The 13,570-nt window shown below is 46.6% G+C and overlaps 1 protein-coding gene across 1 annotated transcript in view; it reads right to left on the minus strand.

Moving 5' to 3' along the window:
• LAMB2 (laminin subunit beta 2) overlaps positions 1-13,570 on the minus strand; it is a 133,804-nt gene that overhangs the window by 94,542 nt on the left and 25,692 nt on the right. Inside the window, 2 exon segments of the mRNA XM_075073333.1 lie at positions 11,700-11,852; positions 12,355-12,511. Of these exon segments, the coding sequence (XP_074929434.1) occupies positions 11,700-11,852; positions 12,355-12,511 (310 nt within the window).

Below are 13,570 nucleotides of genomic sequence, written 5' to 3' on the forward strand. Positions count from 1 at the left end.
ACCAGTAGGACGTTGTAGGGCTCTAAGGCTTTGATGTATTTTGAATGACTTATATTTTGTACATAATTCTACATTTGTTAAGTTCAACTTTTTACAATAAAGAGATTGCACTACAGTAATGTTTAGGTGAATTGAAAAGTTACTATTATCTTTTGTTTTTTATAGTGCAGAATTATTTGTAATAAAAATAATTATAAAGAAAAAGCACTGTTACACTTTGTATTCTGTGCTGTAATTGAAATTAATATATTTGAAAAATTTAGAAAATATCCAAAACTCTTTTGGGTTCATTCAATGTTACCAGTGCATTTAATCGCGGACAACCTATAAAATACTAAATTGAGTACTGAGCAAACAAACCTCGCCTCACAGATGATGCATTTCTTTTGGACTGTGTTGATAAATTAACTGCAGTTTACACTAGAAAATTAAAAACCAGCCTATCTGGTCTCACCCTTAGAAAATTAGTCATTTTAGTATGTCTCACAGGAGTGTGAAAAATCCAAACCTGAGCAGCATAGTTAAACCAACATAATCCTGATGTAGGCGTTGCTACATCACAGAAAGAATTCGTTCCATTAGCCTACCTACCACTCCTCAGGATTCCCTAAACAAACGAGGAACCCCTCCCATCAGTGTAAATAGCTGTCTCTACTTGAAGCGCTACAGCCAGCAAGCTGTGCTGCTGTAACAGTTACGTGAGACATACCCGTTAGGTTTAAGTAAGTTTACAACACCTCTGGAATAAGCCTATTATGTGCCCAAGGCCTGTCTACTAGGGAATTTACTTCAGTATAAGCTGCTTTCTCTCAGGAATTGAAAATCATATACCACTAAAGGGAAGTCTACACGTACAAACGTGGATCAGTGCTCTCAGATCGATCACCAGCAGTGATTTTAGCAAGGTCTAATAAAGACCCACCAAATCGACTGCAGACCCTCTACAGGTCAATCCTGGGTACCTACGCCTGATGGAAGAGTAAGAAATCCATGGAGATTTTCTCCAGCTACGTTATTCATTGTAGCTGGAGCTGCGTTAGCCACAGGTCGACTTTGGTTAGTTAGACATAGCCAGAGTCGCTCAAGCTATCTCCAACCTAACTCCCGATAGACAGCACTGCCTTGAAGAATTCTTCCACTGCAACCTTAGCTATGCCTCCTCAAGGAGGCGGATATCTATATAAACAGCTGACCCCTGTAGCATTGTTAAGTGTAGACATACCCCAAGCCTTTGTAGGTTTGAGCCTATGCACAGAAGATACATCATAGGTTCCAACAATGTCCACCCATTACTAGAACTGGAAGGAAGTTTGTTCTCTTAATTGATAATCCTTTGGCATTGGATAACCAAAATACCATAAATTTATATACCAAATTGTTGAAGCAGCTATTATTCAAAAATCGGATGAGCAGTCACGAAGATGCTTATGATTTAATAGCTTAGTTTGTTTTTTCTTGAACGTTTTTAATCAAACTGAATAAACATTGGTAATTCTTTATCACTTGTGACATCTTTTAGACAGCCTAGACATAGCAAAAGGATACATCCCTTTCTTTTTCAATAAATAACAAAAGCAAGTACAAAGGAAAATAATGACACACACAGCATGAACACATTTTAATAAATCCAAGTTTTCCTATCACGTGTGCCTCAGAAGACAACCGTACAATCTACTCCGTTGTTCTTGAAATTCAAACTAGTAAAATAGAAAACTAGGGGCTCTGAACCACTTAGGCAGATTTTAGTGTTCAGGTGCACCAAGTGCACCCCACATGAATCTATGTAAGACTGGCCAAAAATTATGAGATGTATGTGAGTATTATAAAAGATTTCTTAACCAGATATTAAAGACAGTTACTGTCCACTTTAACACATCATTTATCCTATACTTCTCAGCATAGACACAGACCATCAGGTATTTATGTCCAATATTCTTATAACTCCAAGTGCTAAGAAACTTAAACCAAGACACGATGGATCACTTTGTGCACTACTGACGTGCAGCAGTCTGGCCAGAACACTGCTGCTTGAGTCCAGGGAGGGAAGACACTGCAGCTATTTGGAGGTGTAAATTGGAATTGGGAGCTAATGCCCTAGCGACTACTCACGTGGGAATCCAGGCTAGGAAGAGAGCTAGACAACCTACTCTTTCAAAAATGCCAAGGACTCTCGGACGTGTCTTCAGTTTCAGCGAGCAGACTTCGAAATTAAGGGTGAAATTTTCAGCACAACCTAATTTGCCCCCAACTCTGTAGTGAAAATACCGACCGGGACTGCACAATTAGCCCTTACTGACCAGCAGGGCTCTGCTTTAACTTCACCCATCCCAGCCTGTCGGACGCTGGGGATCAGCCCCTCAGCCGGAAGACCCTGCGGCTAGGTCCTGACTTTGGTCCCCCGGGGTCAGAGCCTCTGGGCCCGTTAAGAGACACGCGGTTCAGCCCCCCAACTGGCAAACCCTGGGACTGGCTCCGGCTTCCGCGGAGTTCAGCCCGCCGGGGTGCAAGCTACCCCGCCTCCCACCCCACTGCACTCACCGCCGTCACCGTGCCCAGCCCGGCCGGCGGCGGAGCTGCAGGACCTGCACTTGTTTGTCTGGCGGTTACCATGGGAAACCGCCCTGGAGCGCCCGGCCGGCTGCCGGCCAGCCCGGGAGCGGGGCCGCTTGACCCGATTCCCGGAAGGCCCCTGCTAGGCCAGCTTTGCGTCGACAAGGATTGCCCCCGCAGGCTGAGCCGATATGTTCCCAAAACCACTCGGCGGAGGACTGGCGAAGTTGACGAGCTGAGAGGTAGGGGCCCGGCCGGGCCTGCGCCGGCCGCCAGAGCGGGGCCGCCTGCTCGGACAGCATTGGGGCGGTGTTGGGTGTGAGAGCGCGAGCCTTGCAGGTCCGATACAGGGCGCCCCCCGCTTCCCTTCCCCAGCTTCAGCACGGGGCCTCAAGGCTCAGGGGAGTACCCCGGAACCGCGTGTTTCAAGCCCCCTTCCTTAGACTAACTGTCCCAAGCATAGCCTGGACTCTGCAAAGAGAAGGTGGAGAGTTTGTCCAATGAGCACCCCATAGGTCATCGGAAGACCACAATCATGCGACCCTGACGCCATTGCTTAACTCTAAGGATGGGAGTTTCCCACGACTTCATTGTTAACTGCTCAACATATTTAAGTTAAAACACATGCACAACGTTTTCAGGATCAAGGCCCAAAGTCATTTGTAAAGATGGGCATAGAACCCAGTCTCCTGTTCCTAGTTCCATTTCTTATTCCTGTTTTACTCCCCGTTCTTCAAAAGATCGCTGGCTGGCAGGTAGATTCTTACTCATGTGACTCCGCCAGAATCCTTTGGGCTCGTTCAAATTATGAGTGTGGTATTTTAAAAGTGGGAGAAAAAAGTTCAGATCTGTTGAAATAATGAGTTCTGAGGGGAAACTTTCTGCGGATTCTACAAGTTTTAGCGAGACAAGAGGAAGATAGTGGGGGTTGCACATTATTTTAAATTTTTCCAGTTATATTCAATTCTTTAAGCCACTTTTTAGGGATGGTTCAAAAAGGACGGCGGATAGGAGAAATACAGTGTTTCTACAATGCTAGTTCTGCAGATCAACCTATGTTACAAGACTGAATCGAGGAGGTTTACTGAGACTCAGATTACAGGAGAGATGCTGCATATTGAATACACCTCTACCCCAATTAACACTGTCCTCGGGAGCCAAAAAACCTTATCGTGTTATAGGTGAACCGTGTTCATATTGAACTTGGCCAAGAGTGCGCAGCCCGTCCTCCCCCCGGAGCACTGCTTTACTGCGTTATATCCAATTCATGTTATTATCTGGTTGTGTTATATGTGGGTAGAGTGATATGAACTGCCCTGTATAATATATCATGTTTTAAGGAAACAATTAAGTCCATTAAGAGTGGGAATTTGAATTACACAGGTGAATGAATAGCTCGGAGCTAAGAGCATTCAGCTCATTGTGTTTAACCTCTAAGGAACCAAATAGTATATATTGTCTTTATTTAGGTCTAGTTAAGAGTTTGCTGAATTCGTTGGTGCACCATAAGAGCGCAGATCAACACTTATGCCACCCACCCCAGAGTGTTTAAGTGTTAGAATGGTACATGAATAGGCCTATAAGGCCATGTTCTAGACTAAGGGCTTAGTCCATCCAACAACACTTAGTCGTACAGGCGGGGATAAATCTACTTGAGGCTAAGTCTGCGTGCCTAAAGTGTCATGTGGACCCTGCTGACACACCCTTATCAGTCCTTAAGCACACTAAGGTTTATAACAAGATACATAGTTAAAATCCTAAAATGATCTGGCTCACTGACTCCATGGTAAACTCCATTGTCTTCAGTGAGCCCTTATTTCGCGCCCAGTTAAATAGGGCAAATGTGTTTTATCTTAGTAGCCAGTCGAGGAAAATCGTAGTAGGGAAGTTTAAGATTTCTGGATTTCCTAAGCATTGTGGAAGTGTCATAATGAATATCATGGGCCAACAAAATTAACGTATCCTGGCCCTTATTTGGTTTTAATAACTTATTGAGTCCTATTTTTTACAAATGCTAAGTTCCTTCAATGAGTTTTTTGTCATGTGTACTATGTGGAGAATGTATTAATCTTCTCACTGTACACCCCTGTGATGGTCTCTCTTGTTTAACTCACTATCACATAGGTAAAGTCACACAAACTGGAGAATTCTGGGATGTTGTTGTAATTAAGTAGCTGACAAAAAAACAGAATTGGCTTACCAGCAACAGCTGTCAGAAAATTGAAAAGAAAGAACACCCTCTTGGAGTTTCATTACCATGTTTTTTTGTGGATCCTCCTGGACCAATTGGTGGTATTTTTATTGCCAAGATTTTCTGTTTTCTCTTACATGACATAGTAGTTGATACATACCTTTTTCTGACAATCAGTCAAAGAAATTAACTTTTGCCAGTCTCTGACTACGTTCAGTATAAAGCCAGAAGGCACTATTGTCACCATTCTTGGGTCTTCCTGGTATAATTATAGACCATAGAACTTCCCTCAATTAATTATATTTTATACTGTACCATATCTTTTAGAAAATAGAACCATCTTGATTAAAAATTCCAGTGATGGAGAGCCACCCAGCCAGTGGGTTAAGGTTCTAGTTTAAGATTTCACTATCATTGACATAATTTTTCAGACAGACAAAAAGAGTCATTGTAGTAGATTATGACAGTTGTGGTCCTCTTCAGCGAAGAATTTCCAGAAAGCTGTTAAAGGCATTATATTCATTAAATCACAAAATGTTCTAAGGTTAAGCCAGAATTATTTTGTTCAAATTGTAAATTAGTAGCATTAATGAGTCTGCGTGCTCCTTTTGGACTTCAATCAGTTCGCAGATTATTAGAAAAAATTTACCTAGTAAAATATTATATTGCCCTTAAGTGCATTTCACATAATATTTCATGCTGGTTTAGACTTCATTGCTTATGTATAATTAATATTAAGTGCAAACACAAAACGTTCACTGATTTCATGTTGTTTCTTATATATTCAATTTGACCCTCATAACGATCCATTATGGTCTATAGATGGAATATTGTTTAACCTATTGATTCATAACATTGAAAACCCCAGCAAGAGTCTTAATGAAAAGAGCCACTGAGCATGTACATGCACAGTGTTCATCTTGAAAGCTTCATGTAGCTCAGCCATTTGTTTTTTTAGAAAGTAACAAAATCTGATTAGAATATGGGTATTAGTCTCAAGGATTAATTTTCAGAAATGAAATTATTTTGTTATAGGAAGAACAATAAATATCAGAAATTCTGGTAAATGTCTGTATTTTTTTTTCCTTTTCTGTATCTTTTCAGCGTCAAAAAAGGTCTTTTGAACTTGCTTAAATCATTAGTGAGATTTAGTATGAAGTACATGTTCAGAGCACTTTTTATGCCTCGGAACTGATGACAGATCTTTAATTATGTCACTAGAGGATGATTGAGGGGAGAAAGTGCACCCCCCCCCGACCTGCCATTTGAGATGCTGTTTATAGTGGATTGGCAGAGCTCATTAAGTACTGAATCAAAACCTTGCAGGAAGCAGGTTGGGCAACAGTATTGACTGGAGATTGATCGTTACCATCCTTTCAAGTTGTTTTATGCAATCTCAGGTAGATATCATTGCATCAATAGACAGTTCACATTTAAAATACTTTTCAGTCTGAGACTAGAGACTTCATTTAAAAGTAATGACAACTTAGGATCTGGAGCAAAGAGGTCAGCATCTTAAAAGCGACTTACGTTGACCACCTCCCAAGCCAGCCCAGGTTCAACTCTAGCACATGTTTAATACATTTGACAGTGTTTATGTAAACGTAATGTTGATGTTCTTAATTTATGATTGACATTTTCTGGAAATGGGGCATCAACTCTCATGTTCCTTCAGTGCTTGAAGAAGATGTATGGTGATAAATGGACTTCTCTTATTAATCATAATAATTCATTCTGGTAAACCTTTTTCCTGTTTTAAATTTTCTGTGACACTATCTATTTGTTTTCTTTTCCCCCGACTGAAAAATTTTGGGGTGGTGTGGGGAGAAAGTTGTAAATGTGATCTCTCTTAAGTGAGCTTCAGATTTGGCTGGCTGATTTGGCAGTCGAATGGATCTGAATGCGGTGTTTGCAGTTCATGTCCAACTATTCATCACTAAAAGATCTGGAGTGCTTGAAAGCACAACCTCAGCTTTTTGATGAAAGCAGTTATGTTCATACCAGCAACATCCTCTGGGAGATGGGTGTTGGCTCAATTTATGGCTTGAAATTGCAAAAAGGGAGCTGCTTACATTAAAAAGAAGGAGACTGAATGCCAGGTTGCTTGCTGACAGATTGGCTCTATGCCAGATATTTTGCTGATTTTAAGTGAGTGGGAGAAGTAAATTAAAAATTGGTGACATGGGAGAAAAGGACAGGAGAGTGGGGAGGTATTATTACCAAATCGAAGATGGAAATGGAAGTAATTCAGTTTCGTGTTTCCGATGTATCAAAAAGTCCTTTTCCTGTTTTAGCTTGAGGCACAATAGTAGAGCAGTGTTTCCCAAACTTGGACGCTGCTTTGTAAGAAAGCCCCTGGCGGGCGGGCCGGTTAGATTTACCTGTTCCCGTTTGCAGGTTCAGCCATCGTTCTCAGTGGCCATGGTTCGCTGCTCCAGGCCAATGGGAGCTGCTGGAACCGGCAACCAGCACGTCCCTTGGCCCGTGCCGCTTCCAGCAAGGTTCCCATTGGCTGGAGCGGCTAACCGGGCCCTGGGAGCCGCGATGGGGCCGAACGCTGCGAACGGACAGATAAACAAACCGGCCCCGGCCCGCCAGGGCTCTCTACAAGCAAGTCCCAAGTTTGGGAAACACTGCTGTTAGAGGCATGAAGTCAGTAAATTAGGAAATCTCTCTTTAATGCATACTGTCTTTGGACACTCCGAGGATCAAGATCAGGATCATCATAAGTTCTGTTGAAAGAGTTGGACTGACATTTAAAAATGTCAGTCTTTACATCTTCGTTTTTTCGTGTTTTTAAAGCATGCTAAAAATAAAGCATGTGCATATGTAAATAAGCCAGTTTGATATTGTAAAACTCATAACTAGTTCTTGATATTGTATATACATAAGATCTTTTAGAGGAATGTGTGCTGTGGGAAGTGTATATATAAAACTATCATTTTTTTTAAGGTGGTTATTAGTCAACGTTTACCACATGCAGTCACTGCGGAAAAATTTTCACAGCTTTGCTTTTAGGTGACCCATTACCAAGTGTGGAAGGCTGAAAGATGGCAATGACATTGATTTTCTACCCATATGGAATCCAGTAGTTCTCATTACTGTTGCAGATGATATTGAACTTTATGTACTGGAGCAACAGAAGTCATCAAGTTTGATAACTGGTTCACTGCATAGCTCACCCCTTCAATTTGACTATTGGTACCACTCATGGAGATTGGGTAGATTCATTCATCTTTTCCCAGAAAAGACTGAATACCAGATCTTGTCATCCGTTTCCTACATAAAAACCTAATATTGAATAAGATGGCAATCTAAGGTCTCGTTGTGCATGTTACACGTGCTGCAAGGTTAAAAAGGGCTTTGCTGCCTCACAACGACATGACCTTCAAGCTGGAGAGATACACTCTCGATTGGGGGCACTCGGACCTTACTTCCAAACATCGGTATCACAAGTAGACATGGAGTGTTGATTGACCTCTCCTAATATTTGTACTCTTTCGATACTCTATAGCCCATTGCCATTATATTGTCAAGGCTTATTGTTGACAATTTCTCAAGGCGATCGTATGGATTACTCTCTCTCTCGTGTCATCGGCTGCTCTGGTCTGTGAGTGATTTTCTAGCCTCATCAACTTGCCTAGACGGCACTTTGCACGCTAACTGCCCTGGCTTTGATTTCCTGTGTATATCTCACACAAAATCACAGATTTATAGTTCCTCTACTCTCAAAGAGAAGTGGTGGCACGATTAGCGATAGCTTATTTAGTATAGCGGACGTCTATGGTCCTTAGTTTTCTACTCTTTTCAAAGGAACATCACTTAATGTTATAGGTCTAAATCTCACCACGTGTCTGTGTCATAGGTTGTGGGAACTACTCTACTAGTGTTGATCAAGATCTTAGTGGTTCCATGGGTTTGACTTCTGAGTTTAGTAATCATCTACATATTCGCTCGGTCCTCATCGAGCGTTTATCATATACTAACGTCATATTAAGTATTGACCAGACTAGTGTCGATTTTGACAGCAGAAGAGAATCTAACCGAGTGTGATGGAGTCGCTATGTATTCACTCTCAAAGTCTCATATACTCTGCGACTTCCGTCCGTGTTTGTTGTTGTTTGGATAGAGCACGCATTCACAACTGCTATGTACACCTCCACTAGGCCTCGTGCGACCTTCTCGCTAATTCAGTCATGGGTCAAATCCGCTAATTTTATGTTAGTTCTCAGCTGTTGTTACTTTGTAGGGCATCGTAATGGGTGACTGATGAGATGATGCAAACCTCCAGTCCTATCTGCTCGAAAATAACATGTCTTCTCTGCTAGAGACTCATTCCCGCCGGAGCATAGGTTTAAGCGGTGAGGAATGCAGTACAAAATGGCTCTTAAGCTAAGGTATAGAGTAGTGGCGTTCGAGCCCTAATGAAGAAATAGTAGAGACATGCCATATCGACAAAAAGGATGTAGATCTTTAAGTAGTCGATCAGGATCCACAGGACTCTCGTAATACAATCATTTGTCTCTGGTAGCTACTCGGTATCGTACTGCAGTGCTTGGACCTCTGGGACCTGCGTGGGTATTCCAGTGGCACCCAAAAATCCTTCTACGTAGGGTGATAGGACGTAGGTTCTACAGGTTCGTGGAAAGACTGCTACTCAGGATACTTTGGACTTCACACTAGCTAAGTCCGGTTACACATAACATATAAAGGTTTGATTCAGTATTGAGTGAGATGGGTGTCATTAGAGAATGGTGATAACTATTTTGGAGTGCACGGTAACATCTGGCTGCCAATGTGGAAGGATATCAGGTGCCTAGACCAACAGAAAAACCAGCTTCCTGTCCTATGTGCCAGCAGTCCTTCCTGGCAGTTACTGCCACATATGCTACCTAACACCAAGACTTGCAAAACTCAAAGCCAGGAACTCAAGCTATGTCCAGGACTGGTTGTGACGTTCATTGATAGTAAACGGAACTATATAGACATGGGTTGTGCACCAAGGTCCTGTAGTTGCACAAATCTTATGTAAAGGGGTCATTATCAGAGGTGTCGTTTAGACAGGTTCTTGGTCGGCTTAGGTATGAATTTAGCGCTGTCTGGCTTCATTTGTAGTTTGAAGTTACCAGTATTGGCTAGCTCTCTGTCTATATACTGTCTGTATTTCAAACTTTTGTGCAGTTCTGCGGTTGACACCCTGACAAGCTGTAAGATGTTAGCTCTGCCTGGCCTGCTGATGGCCCATTAAGGAACCATCAGCTACATGCAAGCTGCATCCCCATTGATGAGGACGGCAGTACGCTTCGCTGACTGAAGCAAAATAGTGCAGGGACTTGCCAATGTGACTCACAAACTCCCTTTTTGCTGTATTTTGTCCACATTAAGAACCAAGAGGTTCTACACCTGGATAGAGCCTATATTAAGGCTGATGTCCTCGATCTTGCCATCTCTGTCATGCAATCCTGCGATTCTACCTCTTGGAGCGACTTTGCTACAAAACTGATGTTTCTGAACAAGTGGAGACTGATACCCATCCCAAAGCGGGGGATGTCCAGGACTTTGTTTGAACCTGCAGTTTACTTCCAATCCACTGCTACAAGCCTGAACTAAGACTCTTGCAGTCTATCTGTATTGGAATTGATTCCATTTAACCATTCTCAAGTCTCAATAGCTCTACCTTTCCCTTTATGAATAAACCATTTACCCTCTAGATTTCTAAAAGGATTCGGCCCCAGCATGATTTGTGGGTAAATCTGACGTGTAACTTACGAAAAATTATGACCCCCTTGTGACTGACACCTTGCGGGAAAGGCGCCTGGGACCCCTGCTAACGAACGGGTACATTAGGGCCTGTGGAGGGTGGGCCGGGATCTCTATGCACAGACTTCTACGAGACGTTTGATGGTCTCGGCTCACTTATCAGCTGGTTCCATGACCATTTACAACAAGGCCGACACAAACACATCACTGGCCACCGCCGCCGCAGTAAGGGTGACCGATGTGGCTCCAACACCCACAGAGGGGAGGGGAAAACCCTTTTACGAACCCCCCTACGTAAACTACATCCCTGAGTCATATGAATACCCCACCCGATCGGATTCCACCTCGTGAGGTCACCCTGTCCCCTGAATTTCGGCTCTGCTTTTGCTCCAATCATGACTATGTGTTAATCCGCATAGTAATGAGCGATGTACCCTCACTGCTCCCCTACTATACTTTGACCCCACCCACCGTACACCCCGCATTGGGGACATTACAGACTGTATGTACTATATGCTAACCCATAACCAAATACCAGCGTCCCCCCATACTCTGTATGTTGCCCCCGATGACTAATGACTGACATGCCAAACTCTGTGTATTATCCTTATTTAAATATTCTCTAATAAACATATTGACCTGGGTCTGGGGCTTGGTCCTTTGGGATTGAGAGAACTTTTTTCTTTTACTGGGGTGTTGGTTTTCTCAACCGTTCATCTCCAGGACGGGTGGGACTGGTGGTGATACTGGGAGACTGGAGTGTCTAAGGAAGTTGCTTGTGTGACTTGTGGTTAGCCAGTGGGTGACACCGAAGTCCTTTTTGTCTGGCTGGTTTGGTTTGCCTTAGAGGTGGAAAAACCCCAGCCTTGGGCAGTGACTGCCCTGCTTGAGCAATTGGTCCTGAACTGGCACCTCAGTTGGGTCCCGCCAGAACCACATCATCACACCCACCGTCAACCTAGAACTGTGCACAGCGGGGCAGGTCAGCTGGACATCGGAGCCCCCCAAGCACCGGAGCAGGTGTAGGCTTGGTGGAGCCCCATGGGCGACCCCAGGGAAGGAATGGGACCCGGGAGGCTGCTCCAGGGGACTGTTTGAGAACTGGGGCCTAGCCCCAACCCTGTGGATCTGTGACATCCCCCTACTCCCCCATTCCTGCCCCCAATCCTCTACCCCAACCTCCTCCCCGGCCCCTCACCTTGTGCTGCGGCTGCCGGCCGCGCCGGGACAGGGCTCGGTGCTGCAGGAGCTGCATGGCACTGTGCTGGCGTCGCAAACGCCCCTTCCGCCCGTTCGGAAGCCCACTGGAATACTCCAGGCAGTCCGGGGGGGCCTCGGGGCGCAGTGCTCCCTGCAACAGGCCAGGGTAAGCCTGGCAGAGCGCTGGGGCACCTAGGGGGTGTGGAGTTGCCAGGGGGGTACTGATGAGGGGCCAGGAGGCTGCTGAGGGGGCTGGGGTTAGCCTGAGGAGACCTCATGACCATGGCAGGCTCTGGCTGGCCAGAGGGACGCTGACACCCGGCTGCTGCTGGGTCCTGTTGGTCAGTGGGGGGCACAACCCCCGGCCCAGACCCCATCGTGGCACCAGAGACTGTGCCCCACAGCCACGGAACTGCACTCAGGAGGGGCAAGGAGCCCTGTGGCCCCAAGACCCTGTGCCCTGGCCCCCCTCAGCCCTGGACCCTGCACGCTGTCCCCCTCAGCCCCGGGACCCATGGATAGCCCCCTCTCCCCCGGCCCCAGGATCCCATGTGCTGCCCCCACCTCAGCCCTAGGACCCTGCCCCCCTGCGACCCCTTCCCCCTCCCAGCTCTGGGACCCACAGCAGCTCAGCATCTGGTGCCCGCACTCACCGGCAGCATGGAGTGGCTGGGCGCGTGGCCTGTGGCATGCTCCGCCTCGTAGCTGTAGTAATCCAGGGGTGCACAGAAGTAGCCAGGTTGCACCTGGTCACACTGGCGCCCGATGAGGTGGGGCCGGCAGGGGCACAACCCGTCCTCCATGGAGCACCTGGGGGCGGCATCAGCCCTGTCCTTCCTGGCCTAAGGGAGCCTGCCCTACCCTGTCCGTGTGTCCGGGGGAGCCGGCCCAGCCCAGGGCACGTCTGTGTGTCTGTCCCAGGGCAGAAGCCGTGGGGGAGGCGTGAGAGGCCAGCCTGTTACCAACCAGCCCTGAATGCCCTGGTTCCACCCCACAGCTTGTGTCCCACCCCCAGGGGGATGAACTGGGCATGTTCTTACTGTCTTCTCCAAAGACGGTGTGTGCCTCAGTTTCCCTGGTGTGTTACTCAGGTCTGTGGGGCAAGGGGGGTGAGCTTTGCAGTGACCCCTAGAGGCCAGGTGTGGCTGTGATGGCCAGGCCCCCTCCTCTGCCAGGATCAGCTTGGGGGGTGATCGGCTGACAGGGGAACAGAAAGGAAAGAGGAGGGGCAAGGGGCATGAGGGATGGTTGCCAACTCTCCAGGGTTGGCCTGGAGTCTCCCGAATTGGCATCGGTCTTTTGGTGACTATTACAAGCCATCCGGCAGTTCTAGGCCGGGTCCCCGCCCACTACCCCGTCCGTCACCCAGCTAGCGACCGGAGGCAAAGCCAGGCAGCTGGAGGCTCAGAGGTGCGGTTCCAGGAGGTGGAGGGGCCTACGGCTTAACCCCCAAGAAGGGGGTTCCTCCCAGGGGCTGAGATAGCCCGGGGCCTGGGAGTGCCTGACACCCGGCACCCCTGAGACACGGTGCCACCACTGCCCCATGCCCTTCCCCCTGGTCATGGCACTGCCAGCGCCCCCATGGCCGTGGTACCGCCCGCTGTGCCCACTCCCCCCAGCCGTGGTACCGCCCCATTCCCCCCCCGGCTCTGGTACTGCCCCCTTCCCCATCCTGGCTGTGGTACCACCCCCTTCCCCCCCCAGCCATGGTACCGCCTGCTGTGCCCACTCCCCCCAGCCGTGGTACTGCCCCCCAGGACTGCCCAAAGGGCGGGCAATTTGCCCCAGGCCCCGCAGGGGCCCCCACAAGAATATAGTATTCTATAGTACTGCAACTTTTTTTTTATGGAAGGGGCACCTAAAATTGCT

This window comes from Chelonoidis abingdonii, chromosome 17 (genome assembly GCF_003597395.2).
Source record: "Chelonoidis abingdonii isolate Lonesome George chromosome 17, CheloAbing_2.0, whole genome shotgun sequence".
Taxonomy (NCBI): Eukaryota; Metazoa; Chordata; order Testudines; family Testudinidae; genus Chelonoidis; species Chelonoidis abingdonii.